A 27,408-nucleotide genomic window follows, 5' to 3' on the forward strand; every position below is an offset into this window, starting at 1 on the left:
AGGCCCTCAAATGTTATTAAGGGGAAAAGATAATTGTTTCAAGCAGACGTCAAGGTTTTGCTGTTGCTCTGCTATTGGATGATTTTTTGATGCCTGTAGATGTCACTACAACATCTGCTGATTTGTCGGCGTGGGCCAAGTGTGACATTGATGAGCGTTGCTTCTCCTGAACTCACGCTGAGAAGTGAAGAATAAACCAAACTTAAATGGGCGCCTATAAACTGCTTGAATAACGCGACAGGCGGTGCAAGAGATGAGCGCCGTACCATATAAAACAATAGTTTTGCGTGGTGGCATTTGTAGTAGTGTGTCCCGGTGTGATAGAGTCATAAGTCGTTACTATTGTAAGTTTCTGGTAACGTAAGTTGTTACTACTATGTGTCACGTAAGTCGTTGATCACTCAGTAGTCCCGTGAGTCTTAAGTCAGTCACATTATGTCAGCCGCGCTCTTTTCCTAAACCTACCTTCCTGTGAAGACAGAAGTTTATTTTGAAAAGACACTATGCATGTTATGAGCATATATTGACACTCCGTCCCAACCTGACGCTAGAGGGGTACGTAGAGCATCATTTTCGGAAGCTTAGGGCCACTGACCAAGTCCGAAGGGAGAATGTGTTGAATATTAACATAACAAATAACGCTTTTCTGGAAATTCAGTTAAAATTTGCGCTATATTTGGATAGACATCACTTAGATGCCACGGCAGAGAGAAATGACTCATTAACGAAATCCACTCTGACCAGCCATGAAGTAGGGAAGCCTGTTATCCTCATATAGGGATTCATTAAAGTCATCTCTAGAAAGACGTTTCTATCCATGCTAGCAGTGGAGCTCTAGTGAAGGTTTGGGGTTGGTTACTTTGGTGCAGACTGACATGTTCTAGAGAACATTAGATGGATTGTCCTGCAATTCTACAGACATTAATTTCCCCCTGATGGTGAATCTTAGTGGCTTTGGTGATGCTCTGACTTGATCTGCCTCTATGGGGTTTCAATTTTTTGAGTGAAATACGTCAACAACTCTGGGATTGATTACCATTAACTTTGGTACAAACATTCACTTTCTCTGCAGAATTTATTTTAACCTCTTTGGTTATCCAGAGAGTCCACCCAGCACCATCATCGTCCAATTTCAATTTCCACAGTTCTTTGGTTTATGACCACACCAGCAAAACTAATGACATTCCTGTCAGCCTCAGCTGTACTAGCTTATGGTTTTGCCTGCCAAACCAGGATGGTGGACATGGTCAATGTGACCTGCTAAACATCGTCAGAATGTTAACATGAGCATGTTAGCATTTTGGCATTAGCATTTAGCTAAAAGCACCACTAAATACTAATAATTGGCTGTGCCCTCTCAGTCGGATTGATTCATCAAGATTAAGTTATAAACTCATTTATTTTAGATAAAAGGGTTAAAGAATATGGTCAAAATGTTTTATCTTGACATACTAGAAATCAAGTCTGGAATGCAGTTATAACTGATAGATAGTGGGACTAAAAACACAGCTGATGATTCACAGCTTGACAATCTTCATAAATAAATGTAAATACAGAGACATGTTATTTCAGTATCTCACAGCAATTAACTTTCTATCAATTGTAAGAATCAAATACAGAAAATGTATTTTTTCTAGCAAAGCTGGCAGGAACAGCAGTAATGAGGAGCTTTTCAACAGCACTCGACAGTTAATGAAGCTGAGAAAGATCGAGGGAATTAGCATCAGTAGTTTGAAAACAGCATTCAAATGACTATTTTCTTTGTTTATAGTTTAGAGCGTTAATGAACATTCAAATTGCTGTATGAGGAAGAAAAAATAAATAAAATTAATGCTGAATCAATCCCAAAGGCTCAATGCTGAATTTTTTTAAGAACTTGCACTTTGCAGAATCAGACATCCAGCACAACAGCACCCTTAGAATTAGTGTCCCCATTCTGATGCAGCATTTGTGTGTTAATCTCTCTGATTTCAGTCCAGACCCAGGATCGTGTTTCAGCAGTACACGGACCAGTAGATAAGGTTGAAAAAGATGTATGAACCGGGGAAAATCATCCGGGAGTATTTGTCAATGGCGTGCGTGTTCTGGATGATGTTGAGGGCACGCATGCTCTTCTTCTTCTTGGTGGTGGTGGACTCGCTGCTCACTGACAGATGGACCACCATGTGTTCGGGCTTCTCCAGAACCTCGTGCAGCTCTTCCTGCTCCTCCTCTGGCACCATTGGCTCCTCAGTGTAGCCGGCCAGGCTGTTGGTGTCAGCCTCGCTGTAGGTGCCATCCAACATGGTCATGGTTCGCGTCTGGGAGATCCCGCAGGTGCAGGGCAGTGACTGGCAGGGAAGAAACATACAATGAAAGCATTACTTTGACATAAGGGATTTTTTCAACAACTTTTACAGAGATTATCAGGCACGTATCAAAATAAGTTATCAAACACATCTGTTCCTCAGTAGATGGTTTAATTTGGGAATTCTCAACAACTTAAGGCAAAAATACCATAATATTTGATAGGAATCTTCATTGTCCCCAGATGATAATCAGATTTTACGGTGGTGATCCAGCTTTCATAAAGGTCAACATTTCCTCTATACTAACACTTTATTAAACACTCCAAGACTCTGGTCCATAGCGAGAATTCTCAACAACTATAGGCAACAATATGATACTATTTGGTATGAATATTCATGGTCCCCAGAGGATCATTTGAATTACTGTGTTGAACTGGCTCTCATAAAGGTCAACCATTCCTCTTTACGAACGCTTTATTCAACACCAAACACCCTGGTCCAGAGTAAGAATTCTCAACAACTACAAGCATGATTGCCACAAAATGTTGTATTCATTTCAATGTCCCAAGAGGATAACCCCTTTAAACTGAGTTAACCACCTGGCTTACCTGGCCACTGTAGTTTATAGAAACCATTTCTCAGACAGGAGGAAATAGTTGTCGATTAATCAATTTTCAATGTTCTAGTGAATATATTTATGTTTATTGGGTCAAAATAAACAGCAGTTCATTGTTTGTTTGACTCTGTTTATGGGATTTGTTGACAATAACGATCACTACCCTTATATTTTCAAATGGTTAACACTAGTTTACTAGTTCACCTCAGGTCAAGTATCATCAAAACACTAGTATTATCATAAATGTAATGTTCATTCATTCATTCATTTTCCGTAACCTGCTTATCCAGTTAAGGGTCGCAGGGGTGCTGGAGCCGATCTCAGCTGTCAATGGGCGAAGGCAGGGTTCACCCTGGACAGGTCGCCAGTCTGTCAGACAACCATTCACACTCAATAAATGTAATGTTGCTGCTCACAAATAATTAATAGTTTCTCTCCATGATTTATTGGAGTTATTTGATCAAGTAAAATGAGTAATAAACACAGGCAATCCATTTCAGGAGTGTTTAGTGTGCAGTAAATGTAACTAGTCTTTCCGTTGCCTGAAGTAAGTACAGACATCAATCACTGGATAAGTCAGTGTGGAAACAGCAGTAGACCTTGATTCACTGATGTTGCCACACCTCCTGCTGTGTAGTACTCAACAGCCTGGGCCAACGAAAAAAACAAGTTCAACCTCAATACTGACATCCCCGGATGACCCGACCATTCTTTCACTGTTTCTGAGAGAAAGATTTGACATGAAAACATAAAAAAAATAAAGCAGCATTTTTTTAAAATGAGACTGGCATATGCAAAGGGCGTTAACTATATTTAATCATACTGTGACCCCCATAAATGAGGTGAAAAACACAAACCGGCACCACACATACAATAAACCCCAAACAATGATAACATGATATGATATGCTCACAGTACAATTCAACTAAATGTGGATAAAAGATCATTCTGATTTATACCTTTCCTACTCTAATCAAAGGTACTTTGGTATTGTGGTTGGTTTCAACACCACAAACACAGACTCCAGTCATGAAAAGTATTGGAAAAGTGGTTGAAGTCCATTAGCCAAACTGTGTATGAAGCCTGAGTGGGGAATGACCTGATGTTTAAGCTACGTTTAAGGGGTTTTGTTTTGCTTTTACTATTCTGCTTCTTTGTGTTTCAGGGATTTTTAACAATGTGTGTAGAGAGTAAGTTCCCCTATTTGACCCCAAACCAGATCCAGTTATTTCTAGTTCAACAGGCTAGCTGAACAGAACAGAAGTGTTGAGCGTACTGTATTTCAGGCACGAGAGGTTGAACTTTACCAACTTGAATACAAACTAGCGTTGAATACAAACACTCTGCGTTCTTGCTCTTTGTTTCAGTAATGGAACTTTCTTGATCTTAGATCCCAAGATGCTGTCTTTGCACCTGTTCAAGATAATGAGTATCTGTCTCTTGCTTGCTAAACAGCCTCTAGTGTATCAAACACCAGCTTCCCCTCTGTCCTTTGCTCATTTGCCCATCTCCTTCATTTGACTGTGCTGGGAGTCTCGCTGCAGACGATTGAAATTAAACTTACAGAAAGAACAAAAGTTGGCTGTGTGTGCTTTGTTACCGCCACAGTGTCTCTCTTTGGGTCACTGCGGCTCTTGTTTTTTTTCAGAATGTGTCCAGATAGCCTGACAGATGCTCTTGTAAGTGAAACTGCAGAGTCAGCGAGTGTGGCTGGAGCTTTTGGATTTCTCTGAATAGCTAAAGGGACTGTTCTTGCTCATGAGCAAGGAGAGGGATGCCTCTTTTATTTTTGAAATATCGCATGCTTTGGAGTTTTTTTTGTCCCACAGCACCAAACAGCGAACAGCAGAAACAAACCTGAGACCTTGCCCGCTCACGCATCTTACGCTCCCGGCGGTCCTGGACGGTAGACAGGTAGTTGACGGCGGCGTACTCCAACACGGACAAGAAGACAAAGACGAAGCTGACCCACAGGTAAATGTCCACGGCCTTGATGTAGGACACCCTGGGCATGGACGCATTCACTCCGGTGATGATGGTGGACATGGTCAGCACTGTGGTGATGCCTGGACACAAGATACACAACGTTCTAGTTAAACTACAGTGAACTGCAGCTGTTTTTACTTACACAGTAAAATGTAATTGACTGCTCTAGATCAGGAAGCAAACCTAGTGTTGTGTAGCTAAAGCAATAGCATAACCACTTCTACAATGTGATGCAATGTGGTCCAACAGCCTGCAATGAACTCTTTGTGAAGGGCTCAGTCAGCTTTGGTTTCTAAGAGTTGCAGGTGAGTAGTTATAACACAGTGTAGAAATACTCTGTTACAAGTAAAAGTCAAGTGTACTATATTTTTCAATTGCCAACAGATTTGATCAAAAGACCAAAACCAACAATACGTCTCTTTTCTCTGTCTCTTTCTGACTTCCCTACTCTGTATGTGACTCTCAGCTCCAAGCCTGTTGGTTCCTATTGAAGACATACATCTTTGAATACAATAAAAAAAAAGATCAGGTCCCTTTACTTTGATGCAGACACGACCCCAACAGCAGAAAACAGTGTGCCCCAATTTGTTGGGGACTATTTTTTATGTGTTTAGTGCTCTAGTAATTTGTGACAACAATACGGTGTATGTGGGATTGAGATCTAATTGGGATTGGGGTATAAGGAGAAGAGAAAAACAAACTGCAGCACAGATATAAAAAGGGTAAAAGGGTTGTAAAAACATCCCATTTTATCAGCTGAATTTAACAAGAGCACTGACATGAGCCATGAGAGGATCTCAGCGAGGGGTCGGAAAAAAAACAGACGCCTGTACGACAAGCACAGCAACAGCCCCAACACAGAAAATAACTCAAAAGAAAAGTGAGAGTGGGAGGTTTGTGTATGCATGTGTGTGTTCCCGACTGGTGGAGCCACATCGCAGCCAGCTTTCATCTCCTCACAGACAGATTTTCCTCAGGCACACTCAATCTCTTCAAAGGTCCCCCTTCTACTACCAAAAGACACATTTTTCTTTCTTTAACGCAGATTTAATCTCAATTACATTTTAGGGAAATCATCCTGGGATTGGCTGATTTTTAAAGCTCAATGTCTGTCTTTTAACTTGACACAAGTCATTGAAAGCCCCACACGTCTCAAACCCAGATGTCTAGATCAACGCTTATCAGTCTTTTAATTTCCAATACACTCTAAGTGGTTGGCGAAGTCTCGCATTGTTCTGAAAAGGAATCTCAAGCACTTTATTGAGCAAGCCTTCTTTATGATTTAAATCATTTGAAATGGGGATGCGTTTTATTTATTGGTCTTTTGACCTTGCTTGTTTTAGTTATTTGACAAACAAACTGGCCTAATTTCCAACTGTGGAATTGTTGCACTGCTTCCATTAAAAAAACCAAAAGCAATTATTATATACCAAAATTCAAATAACCCTGGGAGATTTTTAGCAAACCATAAAATCTCTCTCAATTCTTGCCTCCCAACATTGTTGGTGACTCCATATGCTTGAACAACATCTTATCTCCTCAACAGACTGGTTGTAGGAAGCAGAACGGCACAGTAAATGCCGCTATGTATGTAGTAAATTATATGGTGGAAGCCTTGGACAACAAAAACTATTGCACTGTCCTTTGAATTGATTTGTCCAAGGCATTTGACAGTGTTGACAGACAGACATTGTCAGGTTGGTTCTCAAGTGACCCCTCCAAACATAAACAACGTGCACAGTTCAGCGGTCTCTCCTCCAGCTTTTCTAATTTCCCCAAAGGTGTCCCACAAGGTTCAGTATTAGGTCCCTCCCTCAATTTATGTTAATAATAAAGATTATCCAAATGCTTGAAGCTCAAACTGTTGCCCATGAATTAAAAAATAGTATTCCATTATTTTTCATTTTGCATGAACAGGAATTATTATGAGTTATTCTAAGAGAGATTTTTTTCCTCATCTCTCATTAGACAAGTGAAGTACAATATAAGTAAATAATAACTGCAAGTTTGAGGAAAGTTTGACAGCTTGTTTTGTCGACTTTTTACATTTCACTTTTATGATTTGGTTCTATTTCGTCTCTGTATAAATGTCTCGTCGGTCTGTAACTTTGTGTCATATTGCTGTTGTGTCCTAACCATGTCTCTTTAGAGATTGAGAGCCTGTGTCTCAATAAGATAAATGGTTTAAATCAAGGTTAAAAAACAAATACAACTGTAAAAAAAAAGGGACATTTGACCAGATTTCATTTTCTCACCCAGGGACACTCTGGCCGGCACAGCCCGGCGGTCGATCCAGAATGACACCCACGAAAGCATCACCATAAGCGTGGCGGGAAAGTACGTCTGCAGCAGGAAGAAGAAGATGTGGCGTCGCAGCGTGAAGTTGATGTAGAGACGATTGTACCAGCCTGAAAACACAGCAGGAGACACGCTCAGACGAGGTGGGAAGCTCAAAGATTCAATAATGTAGAAACAGGTTATACACAACGGTTCACATTTCACACATGTGGTTTCATTTCCTACATTTAAGAAATGTGCTTATTACTAAATATTGAAAATAGCGAGTATTGTGATATTATGTTTTGTGATACTGAATCAATTCTCAAAAATATTGTATGGATTTTTTATAAGTTTACATGCAAAGATTAACTTTATGAGCTTTGACCTCTAATTTTGAAATAGTATACACAAAATGTAAGTGTCACATTTGATTTTTGTCTGAATTAGTTATATATATATAAAGAAACATGTGCAGTCCAAGCCAAGGAGCTACAGTTTGTCTGAAGGGGATACACAATGCTTCAGCAGGGAGGGTGTGTTGGTAGATTTTCATTGGCTGACAGTGGATCTTTTAATATAGAATAGGAGTATTTAGCTCCTCGGCTTGATGTGGTGAGTACAATTTGGAGTCTTTATGGGAGACTGTGCATTTGCTCTCTGACCCTTATCTTTAGAGAAGTTCACTTCTCACAATGAATTCATCTAATTCAAGTAACATTTTGAAAAAGCAAAAAACTAAACAAACTTTCAAGGCTCACTTCAATCCCCTTGCTTATCCTAACTTATACATTTAATATGTTTTTATATGAAGACCTTTCTAACTTTTGTTTGGAAAGTAAGGATATGTATATAAATCTTTACTTACTAACTTTGCATAATGTCACTAAGTGCATGTGTCAATTCCCTTTAAATCCTCTGGGAACATCATCTTTAGACAGGTGCCTATGTGAACAACAAGTTCTCCAAACTGAAGGTCTGCCCATGTCCTTGTAGAACAGCACATGGCAGTGTGTTCTGTTCTGACGCCCCTATCAGCAGAGGGACATCATTCGTTGGGGCCCTTCAGGAGTTTTGGGTATAAGAGTGACTTGGTTATGTTTAGGAAAAGGTCACGGTTTGGGTTCAAAGAAGTTCTTTTTTTTTTTAGAGTTGGGAGACAATGTGGTATGTTTTACCCATCTATTCACCCTGACCACCTCACCCTACGTGCACCGTGTTGCAATATCACCAACTTATTTCCTTCTTTGCTCAATTATAATTCCAACGGCTGCTGAAGGGCTTTTCCTCTTGAACCAAACTCGATCTGACTGTTTTACAGTCAGAGCCTTGCATCAGTGTTAAGGCAGCACTAAATATATAACATGTATCCTGAAGGTAGAGCTAGAGGAAAGGTCATGGGGTCAAAGAAGCTTATCCAGCGACTGCAGATCCTTCCGTCCTGCCGCTGTCAGGCTGCCCAACCACCTCTGCTCCCAGTACACCACACATACCAAAACACTGACAATATAAATCTGTGTAATATCAAGAATCTGTGCAATACAAAAAATATTCTGTCTGTTTATATAATATTTTAGGTATTGTGGATTTTTAAAGTTTTTTTAACTTATTTATTATTTTTTACTGTGTATTTACTTATTTATAATACTTGTTTTGATCTTGTTTTTCACTATGTCTCTTGTTTGCACTATCCTCTCTGCTGCTGTAATCCTGCAAATTTCCCCGCTACGGGACTAATAATGGATTATCTTATCTTATCTTATACTAGTAGACAGACATGACTGCTGTCACTATTCATTCAGACAAACTTATTGTTATTCACATCATGATGTTGCCCACAAGAAAAATGCTTAACAAGCATTGTTTGTTTATTATTTTATACAAGCACGTGTGTGTGTGTGTGTGTGTGTGTGTGTGTGTGTGTGTGTGTGTGTGTGTGTGTGTGTGTGTGTGTGTGTGTGTGTGTGTGTGTGTGTGTGTGTACCTGTGCTGCTGTAGAAGGCCAAGCGAGACGTGGTGTGGAACTTCTGGATGAGGAACTGTGACAGGGAGATGCGATCATCAGTGCTGAGAGACTCGTCGCCACTTTTCCAGTACAGCATCAGGTCTTCATCGGTGTAAGCGTCTGCAAGACACCACAGCGTCCAATCAAATAGAGCCTCGGTCACCTCCAACGATGAATTATCATCAAAAACTAAAAATATGCCCTGGATATATCAGGAGTGTGAACTATTTTAATTTGAACCTGCTCACGTGTCTTCCAGGGTTGCTATGTATTTATGTGTGGACGTGAACGTACTGTAGGGTGATGGGAGATGAAGACTAAGCACTTATTTGATACATTGATGGTTTTGTTGCTATAGTTATTACACTTTGTTAATGGTTAATAATTGGTTTGTTAACCAGTTTTTAAATATTATCTGGATGGCTTTTATAAAGTTGCAACTGGTGATTGTAACACCTTGTTAAATGGTTGTTAAAAATGTAAATGATTGAGATAGATTGTGGTAATAATTATAATGGTTTATAATTATAATAAAAAAATGATCTGGATAGTTATTATTAAGTTGCAGCTGGTGTTTATAGTAAATACTTTGATAAAGGCTGAATAGTGCATCTTTAAACATTATTTAGCGGGGTAATTGTAATCAGCAGTTTCAACTCAGTTACAATTCATTAGTTGATCAATAACAGAAAAAGCAAATATAGTATTACAAATGTTATAATGTGTGCAACCAGAAACTGTTAATATGTAGTTTAATTTGTAATTAGAATGTTAATCTTGTTATTGGCTCTTATCAGCTATGATACAACATATCCACTAATTATTTTATATTACTCATACTAATGATACAATAACAATAAAATAATTTGTACTCATTAGCAAACATTATTAGTTATTGTTGAATTGTTTGTTAACAGGAAAATTACTATTAACTAAAGTTTGATGAGCTATCAATTCGCCCTTTATTAATGATGATTATCATAAAGTGTTAACTTAAAGAGCGTTACGCACGACAACTGCATTTGAGTTCTAATTCTGCAGGATTGCATGAACGCCATCCCTCTCCCTCTTCCTCTCCCTCTTCCTCTTCCTCTCCCTGCCTTCCTTGGTGAGAGACAGCCAGGTAATGCTAGTGTCTGCTCTAAGCCTCTGCTTTGTCTGTCCAAGAACCAAATAAAACATCTCAATACAGCCAGCCTCACTCGGGCAATAGCCCACTATTAAACTTATTATCTTAACAACGTGGAAGCTAGTCTGGCCTAATAAATAGCACGCTCAATAAAACCAATTGTCTCCGGTTGGCTTGTTTGTGTATGTGAGAGATGGAAGGAGAGAGAGAGAGAGAGAGAGAGGAGAGAGGGAGAGAGAGAGAAGCAGCTGTGCTCAGCGTGAATCTGAGAAAAATACAGTAAAAGCCTCAAAGGAGGTGTTCCAGGGAGACTCCTGCTGTGGTGTGAGCTGAGGAGAGGAGATGAGAGGGGAGGAGACGGGAGGAGTACAGGAGAGGAGAAGAGAGCAACATGAGGAGGAGAGGAGGAGAGGAGGGGAGAGGGGAGGAAACATAATGAGGAAGAGAGGAGAACATAATGAGGAGGAGAGGAGAACAAAATGAGGAGACGAGAGTAGAACAAAATCCAAGGTCGATTGATTGGCTTATTGTTGAATCTACTAAGATTTTCTTTTTCAATTTCCCCATGTAGTTTAAATCCGAACTGATATAATGAAGACCTGGGTCAGATTATTTTGCGATGTTTCTCCATCTGTGAAGCAATTTTCAAATAGTTAATTAAAGCTGAAAACAGAGCAGTGGTGGAACGCGGCCTGTGGGGAGCTGCCATGCTAAGTCTATGAGGAGCTGCTCTGAGCCCAGCTGGCTGTGGATGTTTTATTCTGTGGCAACCTGCAGCCAGACTAAAAGTTGTGAAAGTTTTGCAGCGAATCAACACAGCCAATCAGTAAATAAGATTCCTGTGGCTCCTGTTGACTGAGGTTACCAAGAATATCTTCCCACCTGAGACACTGAACACACCTCCCGGCTGCAGAGTAATGTAATAAACTGCTCCCTAATGGTGGAGGCCACATCAGGGCAACAAACCGAGAGCTGAGTGGGCGGTGTTAAAATATTTTTCGAAAAACATCCCAGGCGAGAAATAGGAAATGCAGGAACAGAATATTCATTCGTATCTGAACAGCACTGCTTGGCTTGACAGTGTGATATGAGTTTTATGAGCCTGCTGGCTTGCAATGGGATGGACATAATTTGCATAATAATTGAAGTTGAGTCATGATTATGCAAATTCAGATAAGGCAAATGGTCAGTCAACTTGAGCTGAGCAATTTCCATCATGCAAAACACGGCTGGATCTCCCGATCTCCCAATGGGAGACCTGCTCCTGAAACCAGGGAAAACAACCAACACTGTCTCTCAGCACAAACAGCCCCTCCAGGTACGTAAAGAGTGCACAATAAAATGTATTTTGTTACATTATTTAACACACAGAGAGAGAGAGAAACCATAAAATAAACATTTACTCACAGCTCTCGAGTTCCAGTGAGCAGGTCTGAGAATCCAGAGGGAAGCGGCTGAAGTCCATGTTACAGGCTGCCGTCACGGTCACTCTGTTCAACCACAGAACCAAGATCAGACACACAAGGTGAGAACAGTCATGGAAGTGCAAATAATGTCAGTAAATTATCTGAATGTATTCACATGGTGACTGTAAAATACCTCCTCATATCACATGGATATTGTGGTTATGTCTTGTGTGTCATTACTCAATTTATTTTGTGCTATTTTTTAATGTTATCACAAAGATACAAGCTAATAAATCAAATGGAGTCACATGCTATAGTTCTCCTAAACACATTAACACACATCTGAATGTGAGCACCACTGGTTAGCGCCCATTGACTTTCATAATTCAGACAGGAAGTCAAGTTCACAGGTTAACCAAACATCCATTACAGTTTGTTTTAGCTTTCACCAAATGATAATTAATGATCTAATGTTAAATGGACAAACAGGTAGTAACATATGTTAAACTAAGGAGCAAACTCCAGGTCTAGAAAGTGAAGTAAATGATGAAATGCCTTAAACTTGCATTCTCTCTACTGTCCATCAGGGGGCGACTCCTCTGGTTGTATAGAAGTCTATGAGAAAATGACTCTACTTCTCTCTTGATTTATTCCCTCAGTAAACATTGTAAACATGAGTTTATGGTCTCAATCTCTAGTTTCAAGTCTTCTTCAATACAGCATGATGTTCATTTAGTAAATGATGCTCCATTTAGAGTCAAACAGACCATAAAGCAGTGTATGCTTAAGGGCGGGGCTACCTTGTAATTGACAGGTCACAAGGTAAGCGGTGTTTTTCCAATAAGAACATTACAAATAAACCTGTATGTTACCAGCCAAAATAAGAGTCACAATAAAATCACAGTTGTCGAATCCCCGAAGCACCTTGCAAACCAAGCTAGCTAGCTGCGATATAAATAAATGCTAACTGTAAATCGCCATACCGGGCCTCAAACTTCACCAGTATATATATATCAGTTTAAGGTCACTTTTGGTTACAAAATTCTTGGCTTATTACACAGGGATCAAAACACATCAAACAGGTTGTGGATCTGTGTGATGGTCACCTCTTATCATTTCCAAAATACGATGCTGGTCTCAAATCACAACACAGATCAATGTAGGAACATGCAGGTTGTAAAGACAAAGCTGAAACAATGAAGGTTTTTGTAGATTTTGGTACTGCTGCAAGTGTGACTCCAAAGGAAGCTCCGTGAAGTCTAAGTAATATTCTTTAAGTGATGTCACTTAAATGAGCATCGCTTGGGACTACGAGTTTGAAAATGAAGCTGGATTTAAGCCCTGTGTGGTTCGATTGTCTCCGCCAACCACACAGGTTGCAGTTCACATCCATGTTTGTCTGAAATCTCATCACTTTATCATTTTCTCCTATTAGAGTTTTTTTTTTTTAACTGTCAAAATCAGTGGATTAATTATTTAGTTGGGGCCAAAGACGTACATTTTTTTAGGTTACCGTGACCTTTGACCACCAAATTTTAATCAGTTCATCTTCGAGTCCAGGTGGATGTTTTTGCCAAATTTGGAGAAATTTGCTCGAGGCGTGCAATAGATATCGACCAAGGCTGTTTTCGACACTGAGGCACAACAATCATAACATTTGACAGAAGTGAGTTGAGCAGACCTCTGTAGTCCGCTCCTCATCTCTGCTGCAGGATAGAAGCTCGGGGCCACATTAGCATAACACACACATTCTTTGTGTGGAATAAAAAAACACACTATCTCTGGTTCTGCAGCATTGATTGAGATACTTCTTTAAATATTGCCCATCATGAGTGATCTGACAATGTTATAGTAGCTCAATGCTAAATCCCTAGAGTACTCTTTAATACTAATAATTGGTCAAATGACTGTGTAATGTGGAAGTCATTTACTGGGGGGAATGTTCTGACTGACATTCATCCCTTGGACACAAAAACAACTCCAAATTAAGGATCATGTTGCTCTGTGTCTGCTGGACGTGTAGGCTAACATATTAGCCATGGCAACTTTTTATGGTCATTATTAGTTAAACATGTGAAATCTTGTGAAAAAGTTGCCAAAAATGAGGAATATAGCTTTAAGAAACTTTGTTGTTTTGCTTTAAAGGGTGACTTCCCCATTTTTAAACCTAAACCCTTCTTTTACCACGTCCCAACATTTAAAGAAATTGGTCCAGTACTGACGGAGAATCGCTCAACTAACTCCTCACAGTAGATGCATGTCCAAAAGTGATTGTATTTTGCCACGGACGGGCCCTTATAATTGTTATAATACGTATTTGACAACATTATGGAAAGAAACCTTCAGAGAAATAAAACCTTTTTAACTTTACCTTTCACTTCCTGGTTGTTATCGTGTCATGTGGATGTGACGTGAGATTTCAGAGCGAGACATTTTTGGACACAGGAACAAAGAGACAGGATCAGGTTAAAGTTACATTAATTGGCTGTATTTCTCTGTATGGTTCTTTCCATGATGTTGTTAAACACTTAAAATAACAATCTGAGTCTGTCAGTGGTGAAAAACAAGCACATTTAGTGGACGCACATTGACGGAGAGGAGTTGCCTTGACGGATTACATTGCAGCGTCTGCAGCGCTCTCCCTCCATTCTGGTCACATTTAAAAGATGTTGGCCCCTTTAGTCAGTTAGACACAAAACATGGAAAAATATGGATGTAACTGTGTCTAATGGAAGGCTTCACTTTAAACAGGTGACAATAGCATACACAGAAATTAGTTTTTGTCACTTCTAAGAATCTCAGCTGCAAAATTAATACAAAAAGAACGCCTGCAAGTGACTCACTCTGCAAACACGTCTCTGGAAAACAGAATTGCACCGGACCACCTGACCTGTATTGAGGCTCTCCTCCTGTGATACAAACAATGTCACAGTGAGCCAATCAGTGCCAGCTGCTGTTGTTCGGTGGGAAACCGTTTGCTCACCCCCGACGAAATGACCCCTTCCCTTATTCTGTGCCGGCGTGTTAACATGGCCCTCAGTCTGAAGGGAACATTATTCTGTCGCAGAGAGGCGAGGTCTGATGAGTGGTTCTCTTATTCCTGTGAACAAGCCTCTGAAGCAGCACTTCAGTACAGTGTCATATGACAACAGGCTGAGGGAGTTCTCTCAGGGTTAGCAGCTCCTTCAGCAGTATGACCTGCCTCATTATTCAACAAAAGGAAATAACTGGCTCGTTTTCTTGACTGTTATGATATGAAACTACCATCATATCAAATGGTTGTGGATCTAAACTGGTTTTATGTCATTTGTTATCTTAGATTGTTAACATCTACACTACATTTTAAACAATGTTTTTCAAAATGTAAAGGCTATACAGTTTACTGTATAATAAAAAATACATTACATAGTCAAATCTGACTGGTCTGATCGTCCAATAGTGTTTATTTAGTTTTTATGGCTTATTGATCCCGCTCTGTTAAGCTATATGTTTCTATAGAAGAAAAGTAAACACAACTACATTATTGGCCGAGATACATGTGAGCATTTATTAGTCTGTGTGTGTGTGTGTGTGTGTGTGTGTGTGTGTGTGTGTGTGTGTGTGTGTGTGTGTGTGTGTGTGTGTGTGTGTGTGTGTGTGTGTGTGTGTGTGTGTGTGTGTGGAGGTGTGGCGCTGTCCAAAGTACTGAAACTGAGCTGAGGGGATTGATAGACAGACAGAAAACTTTTCTTAGCCTGCTCGATTTTTCTTGGTTGTAAACAGAACTTTCGAACTTTAATTACATTTCTCCCCATTACAGCAATCCTGAGATAGAGAGAGAGAGAGAGAGAGAGAGAGAGAGAGAGAGAGACCCAAACAGCTACATCTACAGCTTCCCCCCAATATAAATTAATATTTATATAGTGCTCTGATTAATAAATGTAATCTTTGATTTTAAAACAGCAGCAGCTAATGTTAGCCATAACCAAGATGCTGCTCGATAGTCGAATTGATTTGGATAGAGTAACTTAGTCTACAAGGTGAGAAACCCCCAAAATCATTCAGCACCCCCATATAGCTGGAATGGAATGATCCTTGTTTCATAAACACATGTTTCCACCACGGCAACAATTCGACTGTGAAGTTAAGAGTCCAACCAGGCTAGATTGACTAGTCCCTATACACGTCACCTCTGATATATATATGTGTGTTCTTAGGCTCCAGGGATCGATCGGTTGTCATGCATGTCATCATGGACCCCCTGTGATCTTTCTTTGTCCTGGAGCCCAGGTTGGGAACCTCTGACCTATGGTATTGGCTCAGTGGCACTGCTTACACTTGTTGAAACTGAAACATGATTAATTGCCTCTCCTGTTATGACACATTAAAAGGTCTGCTGTGAAAAAAACAACTGAAAACATTTCTGCCGCAAACAAGAGATCCTGTGAAACAGATCGACCTGTGAGAATGTAGATGTTGAAATGCTACAGACCTCAAGCTGTAGAGGACATGTCCATCAGGAAAGACACGCAGCATGATGTTATCGGTGGTGGTGTCGTGGATGAAGGACCTCTTCGAGTGGACGAAGAAGACATCGGGGACCCAGATCTTCTTCACCAGGCGCCCATCAAACGTCATGCTCTTGTTGGTGCTGCTGGTGAACGACAGGCGCTCGTCCTTCCAGTAGTGCCTCAGGTACAGAGTCATGGTGAAGTCCTGGAGGAATCAAAGGAAAGAAGGACCATGTTCATCAGTCTACGCCCATAACAACGCGCTCTCACACCCAACACCTCCAATACGGCAGCTTGATTGGTGGCCTTAAACCTCATACTGTGATGCACAAGATACTCCACTAGCGTCAAATCTGCATGTGTCAAATTATCCTTGTTACATGCATCCTTTCAAAATAAAGTTCAATTTTAACAGTATGCAACTTGGTTAGGTTTAGGCAACACAGTTACTTATTTTTATGTTATGCTTAAGAAAATATTTTGGTTTTGCTTAAAATATATATGTTTATTACGAGTCAAGTAGGCTTAAGGGACCTAGTAATGCAATGTAGAGTTACGTAACTAGTTAAATAAGCAACATAATAATACTACGTAGGCTACATCCGGAGTAATACTACATAATGTTATGTAACTAGTTAAGTACGCGGCATTGTTATGCTATGTAGTGTTACGTAACTAGTTAAGTAGGCAACATAGTAATGCTATTTAGGCTAGCTAACGTTAGAGACGTAGTAATGCAATATAACATTACGTAACAAGTTAAGTACGAAGTGTAGTAATGCGATGTAGGCTATGTTACGTAAGAGACATGCTACATAACGTTACGTAACTAGTTAAATAAGCAGCGTAGTAATGCTACAAAGGCTACGTGGTTATGCTACATATGATATGTTAGGTGAACTACGTAGTACTGCACATAACATTACGTATCAAGTTAGGTAAGCAACATAGTATACTGATGTAGGCTTTGTTATGTAAGAGACGTAGCAATGCTACAAAATGTTACAGGTTGAACCCCGGCCCCTCTTGCTGTGAGGCGACAGTGCTAACCACTACACCACCGTGCAGCCCACGTCTGACTTGGCCTTCAATATCTTTACACCAGTATTTTTGAAACATTACTTATAAGCACGTCGTAGCTGACAGATAACTTCCTCTCTCCTTATGGACCTGCACACAGAGCTCCTCAGGCAGGAACCTGCTAACTGATCCATGGCTGTGGTTAACGTGATGTCTACACAGCAGGCGTAACCAAAGTAACACGTTGTCAGTTTCAGTCCCCCGTCGGTTTCACGCAGGATTTGTTTAGGTACTTAGTGTAGGTCATCAAACCTTTTGGCAGCAGTCAGAGGCCTACACACAGTCACTGTAATTATGTTAAGTAAAAATGATCAAAATAGTCTACCTGATTATATACTCTACTGCATGTATTTCACAGATGTTCGTTTGTAGAAAGAGTTTTTTAATCATTGTTGCTGATTCTTGATTGTTTTGATATTTCATTAGCCTCCTTTTCCTTATTCTGCTTTTTTAATGATTACCTAACTTAATCATTCATTTATTTGTTGTGTTGCTTTCTTAAAGCACGTTGTAACTGTTGGTTTTGATGTGCTAAATAAATTCAAGTGCTTAATCTATTCATATACATTTGTTGTATTATTATCATTATACAATTAAAAAAATATATTCCAAAAAAATATTTTCTTTTCTCTGCCCTAGTATAACACTACCACAACTATCTTTATCTGTTTTTTCCCCAGTATGTAGCAATAAATCAAGTTCCTCCTTATCTACATCTCACACTGTGGCATGCACCATCTTTAATAATCTATCACATGATATCTAGGTGTGGATGAATGCAGGTTTTCTTACCATATCAACCTCAGAGATGCTGTCCAAGCTCTCCACCTGAACGTCCACTCCGACAGGGATGGCAGGCCCTGCCAAACAAAAGTAAATCATGAGAAAATAAATGTGAAGGTAAACTGCAGGCGGTGCTGCCCAGCTGCTTGATCAGACCGGTATTGAATTTTTCCAGCTGGCTGCCTTCCTCTGCTCAGTTCACCGCTGAATGTTTCAGACACCCGGTTTCCTTCTGCCATGCAACAGCTGAATGGCACTTTATACACAAATCTATCTGATATATGAGTTGCAATTTTTGTCTAAAAACCTGACCCCTCTACAACTCTGCATTTGAACCTCCTAGCTTACTATATATATAACGTTTCCACAGTATTATTCCACATGTCTTAGGTGAACCCCTGACCTTTGTTCAGAATACCTAAATTGACCAACATTTTGTTGTATGGTAAAAACTACAATATTTACATTGGAAATTCATGGTGACTCAGGATGAGAAAAACAAGGCGGATTATGAGCATAAACGCATGTAAACATGTTGTAACTGTAACTTGAGATAAAAATATGCACCTGAAAAAGAGCATAATAGGGCCTGTTTAAGACTTACTTATTGTTGTCTTTTTGGAGGTGCGGTCTAAATATAAGTGAATTTCTGCCTGTGGAGTATTAATCTGAATTTTGGGGACCCAAATACAGTGAATGGGATTTCACTTTTTAAAAAAAAGCTTTGGTGACACCAATTTAATTTGATCCATGTGAACTCATGGTGATGTTTGGCCCATTTCCTCAGTGTGGGTCAAATCGTGTGGAGTTCAGGAATTGGCAGCTGTCTGACTTAAGCAGTGTATAAACAAGGGATCACAACACTTTACGTAAATCCACAGGAAGTGGAACTAGTGACCCAAAAACAGATCTGAAATGTCTTAAAGGGTTATTGTATGAAAAAGGGGAAATTAAAGCAACATTAGGAAAAACAACAACTCTCAGCATTTTAAAAGAAATAACTCTAACTGTGCTGCTGGTTCATCTATGTCATGGTTATGTAGATACACCTTGGGTAAAGTTGAGTTTTTTTCGTGATTGGTTAAATTAACAACCTCATGCCTGTGCAGTACATGAACTTTACCCATAGGAGGCAACATCCTTCTATTCACTGTATCCCATTCTGCTTTACTGTAACTGGATTCTAGTAAACGTTTCATATCCCTTTACCATCGCTGTCATGACCTCTGACCTTAACATAAGGATAACAGCATTACGTGTGACCCCCTCACATATCACCAGTTAGCATGTACACACTTCATACATTGAGCGAAAGTGGAGGGGAAGATTTACAGGCGATTTGAACCACTTTGCATCACTTATCTGTACAGTCTGTAATCCACAGAGATTAGCAGAGACGCTAAATGCTAGATTACAGTCATTAAAGCTCTCCAGATGAGGGGCTGGGGACGGGTCCCTGTGCTCGGGATTATTCTCCACTAATGGGACAATGCCAACAAGTGTGTTGCATTTCTTGTCACATCAGGCATGTGTGCCAAGGAGTGTCACAAGGTTAAAGCGCTGGTCAGTGGACCAGCACTTTACCCTTAGAAGTTGTAGTTGGATATCATGGGAGTTGCCTATCCAGTCTACATGTGACATGGAGAAGGCTTGCAGAGGCGTTTTTTCTCAGCACAACATCAAACACAACCATAGTGGGTGTTGGCCTCTGCCAGGCTTGTCCCTTGTCACAGATTCCGTTTATGATGTACATGGCGAGACTCTCAAGGTGCAGTCAGAGGGAAGGAGAGTGTCCGGCCTGGGAAAGGAACTACTTTTCTGCTCCTTGCAGGTGATGTGGTTCTGTTGGCTTCATCAGACCATGACCATCAGCAGGCACTTGGACGGTTTGCAGTCAAGTGGGAAGCAGTCGGGATTAAAGTTGGCACTTCCAAGTCTGAGGCCGTGGTTCCAGAAAACTGTGGATGGGATGGACTTTTTGCCCCCAAATAATGGAGTTTAAGTAACTCTGAGTTAATTGTTCAGAGGTGAGTGTGAAATTTTGCAGGAGAGATGGGCAGATTAGTGCTGCCTCAGTAGTAATTTGGGCGGTTTACAGGACCATTGAGTCGGAAAGACAAGCTTTTACTTTTTCTAGTCGGCCTATTTTTAAAGCTCACCTATTGTCATGAGCTTTGGGTAGTGGCTGAAATAATGACATCACAAAGTGTACAAATGAGTTTCTTCGTAGGTTGGCTGGGCTCAGCCTTAGAGGGAGGGTGAGGGGTTCAGACGTCCAGGGGGAGCTCGGAGTGGAGACACTGCTCTTCCATCAAAAGGAGGCAGTTGAGGTGGTCGGTACGGGGGGGAGAAACTGGAAACGTTGTAAAACATTGCTGGGGAAAGGGCCACCTGGATTATCAAACTCTGCCTGCAGCCATGAGACTCTGCCCTGGATAAGCTGATACAAATGAATTGATAGTAATAATAATTATTATCACATTTTGTTGGACTGAAGTCTGATAATGGACAGAATGTGCATAGGCTGAGCATTTTGAATTTGTTTGTATTATTCTACAAAGACATTTCATGGTTGGCTTTCCTAATACAGTAACAGGATCCTCAGTCAGGCTTTAATGTGAATATTATGTAATCAGTGTTCATCACTCTTGTAAAGGAAACAAGTCCGTGAACATTCTCACCATATTTGGTATACTGCATACCCTGCATATATTTTGTACAGTATAAATTGCCGATAGCAATACAGTTAGGAATGTTCAGGAACATTTTAAATGTTTTAAATTAACAGGTGAATAATTCATATTCATCTCCATGGAAACACTTGAAGTCTGAAGTCCTGTCAAATTGCAGGTGATCCTTCTATATCCGTAACCTTCAGCGAAAAAGAACAGAGGCCCTTCATCACCCAACCAAGGCCACATTCTACTTCATCTAAAACCTTCAAGGTGAGATTGGCGGTTGCCTAGGACACCACCAGCTTTAAATTTAAATACAGACGTCGCATCTACCTTCAGAAGTCTGTGGACAATACATTTCCAAATTTACCCACTGCACTCTCTGCCATATTGATTTGATTAAAACTGCTGGCTACCACTTACTTTGTAACCTTTGTGGTGAATTTCCCCGCTGTATAAGAATCACACATGGGTATAAAAAACTAGGTTACTTATAATCCATAAAAACATCATATTGTATGATCAAAATCAGCATAAGACTCATAAACCTCATGCTGTGCTTATATTTGTGCTAGGCGCCACTTCATCTTGAGTAGTGAATAAGTCAAACGGAAGATATTAAAGTTATAACTACAACCTGAAAATAAAGTGAAAGTAAGGATATAAAGCCAAAACACAGGCTTGATTAGCCCAATCAAAGCATTGTGATCAATATAGCCTAGATGTTGGCCAGAAATCCAGATGTTTGAATTTATAGATGCCAAAAAAATGCTCACTTGCAGCGCAGCCTATAGTTTTGATAAATGACAGCAAGAATGTCAGAAGAGCTGCTTTGAGTTTCAAGAACTATTTCAGTGATATATTGCAGGTGAACCACTCCTTCAAAGTGCTGTTCTTTGTTGAAAATGTTTCCCCTCCAGGCAGATTCCCACTTCCCCAAACCAGTTCATTACCATTCTCAACCTGTCCATCAGACACCCTCAGGCAAGGGCCCACACCAGAAAGGCAGTTCAAAAAGGGAACTCATCCAAAGCGATCAGGCAGGTACAGATTTTAGGGTAAAGGGCTCAGGTTGCAGATCAGGTTGAGGTTCTAGTAACGGGGTACAGGTTCAGAGGGCTTAGAAAGCAACGGTATGAAGCAACATTTCAAAATGGCCACTGACTGGTGGAAAGGAGACTTGTCTATGTACAGCAGGTTAGCAGGTGATGACATTCAGGTGACCGGGACTGGTGGGATCGCCTGAGGGCATCTGGTGGACAGGAAGAGAACAGCAGGTCTGGGGGGGTCAGACGAGAGTACATGGCCTGGAGGAAGTGAGACGGCGGGAAACAGTGACAGAGAACGAGGCCAGTCAATGCAAAGTAACAACTAGACAGTTCTCATCTGTCTGAATCCTGTCCAAACATCCATACCACAACAGATCCACACATATATACGATATATCGACATATACGATGCAAAAATGCTACATGAGGCAATGCAAACCAATATTAATAATAAATATAAGGAAAGCTGTGATGCAGTTTACATTTTCCTAATTCAGAACCAGCAGCTGGCTCATATGTATAAATTGCTTTATTAATTGTATGCAGGCACATTGTGGGCTGTACAATGATTGTGACTGAAAGCTCCGTTGAGCAAAAATAATTTAAATTCAGTAAGCTCATAAATCTTTTCAAAATGAAAGTTAGATACTGAGACGACAGAGGATCGGTAACCTGATAACGTTACAGTCATACAGGATATGAATAACCAGATTTCTTATGTTCTATATCATATCCTGAATAAATTCAGCATTAGTCATGAAAGGAACGTCTAATTAACATGTGTCGTTGGTTATACGACCAAGGCCAGAAGTTGAGTTGATTAGGATTCTAAAATATTAACTTATTTGGTATAAAAAGGTCAATTCAATGGCCTCGCACAGCAAAATTGCAAGAAAAACAGCCCTGAGACAAATTCCCCTCAGAGGCAGAGGAGAGCAGACAGTGCTGCTGGCCAAATACCAGGATGAATTTAATTTGATTACCAATTGGTGTTACACCAATAACAGTCTGCATCTGGTTGATATTAGTTCAGTTTTAAGTTTTAACCAGACAGACTTTTACAGTTAGTAAGTAGTCAGTAAAAGTTGATTGCAACGATGACTGTGATCAGAGTCATTTGGTTTACCCTGCAATATCATGATATTATTAGGATTATGAATTAAGACATTACCCACCCTGCAGGCTGCAATGGCTTATTCTACGTCTGTATAAAAGACGTTTCCAATCACTGAGCCTGCACACTGAGGGAGGCATTAGCTGAATCCTCTGTGCTTGTTTCCTGCTCTGCATTACAAACAAATAAAAGCTCCAGGAATGAGAACTTCAAAAGATGGCTTTCTTCTGAGTGCCAAACCCGTTTACCTCGAGATGGACGGATCTGAAGTAATACAAACTGAGGACAGAGTATTTAGTGGATAATTCAGAATAACAGGGACACAGTTCCTGGAGAAAAAAAAACACACGGCACACAATAATTCCATTCAATTTTATTGTGATGTTGAGACATCTCAAAATCCTAAAAAAATAAAACCAAAACTATCTGAGAGGAGACCTACCACAGAAGGAAAGAGAATTAAAACATTTATTTTATATAATTTGTGTGAGCCAACCCTTTTGTAACACATGCACTTTCATCCTGTTGCCGCCAACTCTATATTTGCACTCTGCCCTTCTTCATACTGCAACTGATGCACAACATTTTCTCTGGGGATAAATAAAGTTCTATCTCGCCAGATCTCATGAATAGCTTACAATCTCTCCAGAGTTCTGTGTATTCCTCAGAGTACTGTGAAGTGATAAGGATCCAAGTCAGTGATTCAGATGTTCAGAGCCTGAAACTGTATTCCGACATGTATCCAACGAACATGACAGCAGAGACTAGCAGCGCCCTCACTACAAGCTGACTGGGTGATGGCAGTAAAGCCGAATCTGAAGAGGCTTTCAGATTTCAACAGCACCTGGCTGTTACCTCAGTCCATTTTTGGAAGTCTTGAAGGGACTTCGCTTGCTTCCTTGTCTGCACTCCACAGCAGTGTCCCTCTCTTTCAAACGCTGTCCATGCTTGGTGACCGCTACACACTCAACAACCCAAAACCATGCACACACACGTCTTTGTCGCCCTAACCCTTATGATTACACTGTACACGGGAGTTGTCAGTGGGTTGATCATGTTCAGTTGTTTGTTATGTGTTAATAAAAATGTAATGGCATTTACATGGATGGAACCAACTGCAAATAACAAATGTACAGTAAGTTACTCCAAGTTCATTAAATGTATGTGTTACACAAACTTGTTAAGTTGTTACAAATTAAATAAACTAAATATTATTAACTGAACTAGATTCTATTTGATTCATATAAATATAAATATATATATATATATATTCCCAAAATAAAATACATTAAGTTTTAACAGTATATGACCAATGTGACTAATTTGAATATCCAAATAGAATCATGACGGTCATATAAAGTTAATATCAATCCATCACATAAGAACACAATTAAAATTCAACTATGTAAGTTTTTAACTGTCAATTGTCATTGGAAAAGGAGATGACAATGAAATGGAAATGGTCTTTTCCATTATTATGTTCAAAATGGTTGGCTTTGATACATTTTACGAATCCCAGTGGGTTGTGGACTAGCTTTTGAAGCTCTAAGTTTTTGACATTTTGGCCATGTTGGTTTTTGCCTGCACCGCCTTGTGTTTTTTTTTAATCGGAAGTCACAAGAGAGGGTGGAGCTTATAAGAACACTAAATAAGACTGTTTTAGGCGACCAAAATGTTACAGGGAACTTTCATGAAGTTAAAACACACTGTGAACAGGTTAAAGTTCTAAGGCGAAAACAAAGAAAACTTCAATGCCAGACAACGCCGCCGAAGCAACCCGTCAATCACAAGGTAGCCCCGCCCTAAAGCATACTTCACTGCTTTATGGTCTATTGACTCTAAATGGAGCATCATTTACTAAATGAATATCATGCTGTATTGAAGAAGACTTGAAACTAGAGATTGAGACCATAAACTCATGTTTACAATGTTTACTGAGGGAATAAATCAAGAGAGAAGTAGAGTCATTTTCTCATAGACTTCTATACAACCAGAGGAGTCGCCCCCTGATGGACAGTAGAGAGAATGCAAGATTAAGGAACTTCCACATTTGCTTCACTTATCAGACCTGGAGTTTGTCTCTTGGAAGTATCTTGCTATAGTGAACATTTTCACATAAAAACCAAGACATTTTAAATTAATACACACAAATTGAAACTGAAATGTCCATTTTATATTTAATTTTACTGTAGCATTTCTAGATAAACACTGACTATTGACTTTCAATGCCATTTCCTGTTTTCCATATACATCATGTATACACGATTGGATATAAAATTTCACTATGTTTCATTGAAATACTGCCAGGGACAGCTATTTGAAAGAAGACAATTAAATGGAGCAGATGGTGGCACGAGACTAGGAATGAAGAATTGAAAAAGGAAAAGGAAATAAAACTGCCACATATTTGAATTGTGATCTGTGCCTTGGCGCAGAAGCAATGTTTCAGAGTAATTGTTGAGGAGTTTCAATGTTTACAACTTGTTTGTGTTTCATTATGAACGTACAAACTGATGCCTGATTGCCTCCTTTGGTGCTGTTCTCACAAACACAGCTGATGTATTTCTGTCTCCTCCATCTCTATGATTCTGAGTTTTTTTAAAAGAGGCAATCAAAAAAGGGTGTTCTCAAAACTGTTTTGCTGTACCACTGCATGTGTGTAAAATGTGTTATGCAGCAGCCCTACCACTTAGCTTTGGTTTATTAGACCCAGCGCAGCCAAGGCAGCAACAAACAGCCCACCATCACTGAATGTGTGTCAGAAACATTTAACACAGTCTTAAAAGGACAGTGTGTAGCATTTAAGGGGACCACTAGCAGAAATTCCTAACTATGTTTTCATTAGGGTATAATAACCTGAAACCAATAATCAATGTGTTTTTCGTTAGCTGAGAATGAGCCGTTCATATCTACATAGGGAGTGGGTTCATGATTCTACAGTAGCCCAGAACGGACAAACCAAACACTGACTCTAGACAGACCATAGTTCTCCGACATGCTTGAATGCCAACGAATCCTACACTCTGTCCCTTTGATGCGCCAATCAGTAATTGTTTTGGACACATAAGAATGATGTATAAGCACTTGGATTTAACTTTGACGTGTAAGTGAAGCAGTTTGTGTTTTTAATTGGCTAAAATGGAGATTATAGGCCCTTTCCTACACATTCACAAACTTTAATGGTGTAAAGAAACAATAGGCAGTAGCAGAAAACAGTGACAACTATTATAAGACCTGTCAATCAATTTCACAGTGATTAAGAGTGACCAGCATAGCAGAGTGTAAAAGACACACATGCTGGTATTTCTGGTGCACCCTTTAACATCTGTGTATCATATTTCATATGTATGAGAAGCACTGGGCTTTCAAAGAACTCCAGTGTAAACCCGTCCACGTCATTATTAGACAGTCAGAGAAACTGATGTAGTATAAAGAGTGTGCTTAGGTCGGTCGGGAGTGAAGGATGGTCGGGTCAAACAAACCCTTATTTGGCTTCTGTAACTGGCGTTTTAAACCAACTCCATTTCCGTAATAAACATACTTATCTTAACCCAAACCACGATCTTTTCCTAAACCTTACAAGTAGTTTTGTTGCGCATGTTAACCCAAAAACTAAGTAAACCTACCCTGACACGTCCAAAACTTCATAATTAATGAAGAAGAAGAATAAATAGAGCTTCATAATTTAAAGCATAAAGCAGCTGACCAAGCATCTGTATTTGGGAGGGAGAATGTGTTGGTTTATGCTGACATGTCCACTTTAGGTACTAATGTGTCATATACTGACACATTGACAACAGCCAAATAATAATAATATTTCCCTGCCTGTGTGTTCGGTCATGTTGTTCAGTGAAAGTTACAGGTAGTCTAAAGCTGAACTAGTTCATTTTTTTATCGTCTAATTTATTTTGCCACTTGCAGGGGGAAAACATGTTGTAAATACAAAACGTATTCCCTATTGAGTTTTTATGGTAAAAGTGTTAGCAGACAGTTGCCTAGTTACAAACAACAGCAGGCTAGTTAGTGTTTGTATTGCAACACATTATTCCTGCTACAAAGGACTTAAAGCTGCACTCATCTTTTTTTCTCTCTCTTCCTTTTGACATTATTTGACAAATAATGGACTTTTAAAGGTGGTACGTGTTGGCAAACTTCCCTATTCACACATCCAGCACTGTTATTCTTTTGGAGTCATGTTTGTATGCTGCTTGTGAACATAAGTCACCCTCCTTTTAGATAGTGTATTTATTCTCCACCAAATCCTGAGGAAGATATCTGTCTCTTTAGATGCTCAATACTCTGCTATGTTCATCCAAAACATTCTCACTCCCAACCAAGTCAATATTGACCTATGTTTCACAAAGGACACAAACAGCAGTCCTGTGTTTGTTTGACCCATCCCAGCTCCCGTCTCCCCTCCCAGCCGCTCTACTCTCACTTTCTGACACTTCATACCTTGTCAGTTGCTCTGAGCGTCTAATACTGATGTGGATGGGTTTATATTAGAGTT

The 27,408-nt window shown here is 39.8% G+C and overlaps 1 protein-coding gene across 2 annotated transcripts in view; it reads right to left on the reverse strand.

Annotated features, from left to right (window-relative positions):
* Positions 1-1,994: 1,994 nt before the first annotated feature.
* Positions 1,995-27,408, reverse strand: part of gabrr2a (gamma-aminobutyric acid type A receptor subunit rho2a) — a 37,985-nt gene continuing 12,571 nt past the window's right edge. For both annotated transcript variants that reach the window (XM_054614022.1, XM_054614023.1), the window contains exons 3-9: positions 18,070-18,137; positions 16,179-16,402; positions 11,709-11,791; positions 9,152-9,292; positions 7,146-7,298; positions 4,762-4,970; positions 1,995-2,330 (exon numbers count right to left, since the gene is read on the reverse strand). In XM_054614022.1, the coding sequence (XP_054469997.1) occupies positions 1,995-2,330; positions 4,762-4,970; positions 7,146-7,298; positions 9,152-9,292; positions 11,709-11,791; positions 16,179-16,402; positions 18,070-18,137 (1,214 nt within the window). The remainder of the gene's footprint in view (positions 2,331-4,761; positions 4,971-7,145; positions 7,299-9,151; positions 9,293-11,708; positions 11,792-16,178; positions 16,403-18,069; positions 18,138-27,408) is intronic.

This window comes from Anoplopoma fimbria, chromosome 15 (genome assembly GCF_027596085.1).
Source record: "Anoplopoma fimbria isolate UVic2021 breed Golden Eagle Sablefish chromosome 15, Afim_UVic_2022, whole genome shotgun sequence".
NCBI lineage: Eukaryota > Metazoa > Chordata > Actinopteri > Perciformes > Anoplopomatidae > Anoplopoma > Anoplopoma fimbria.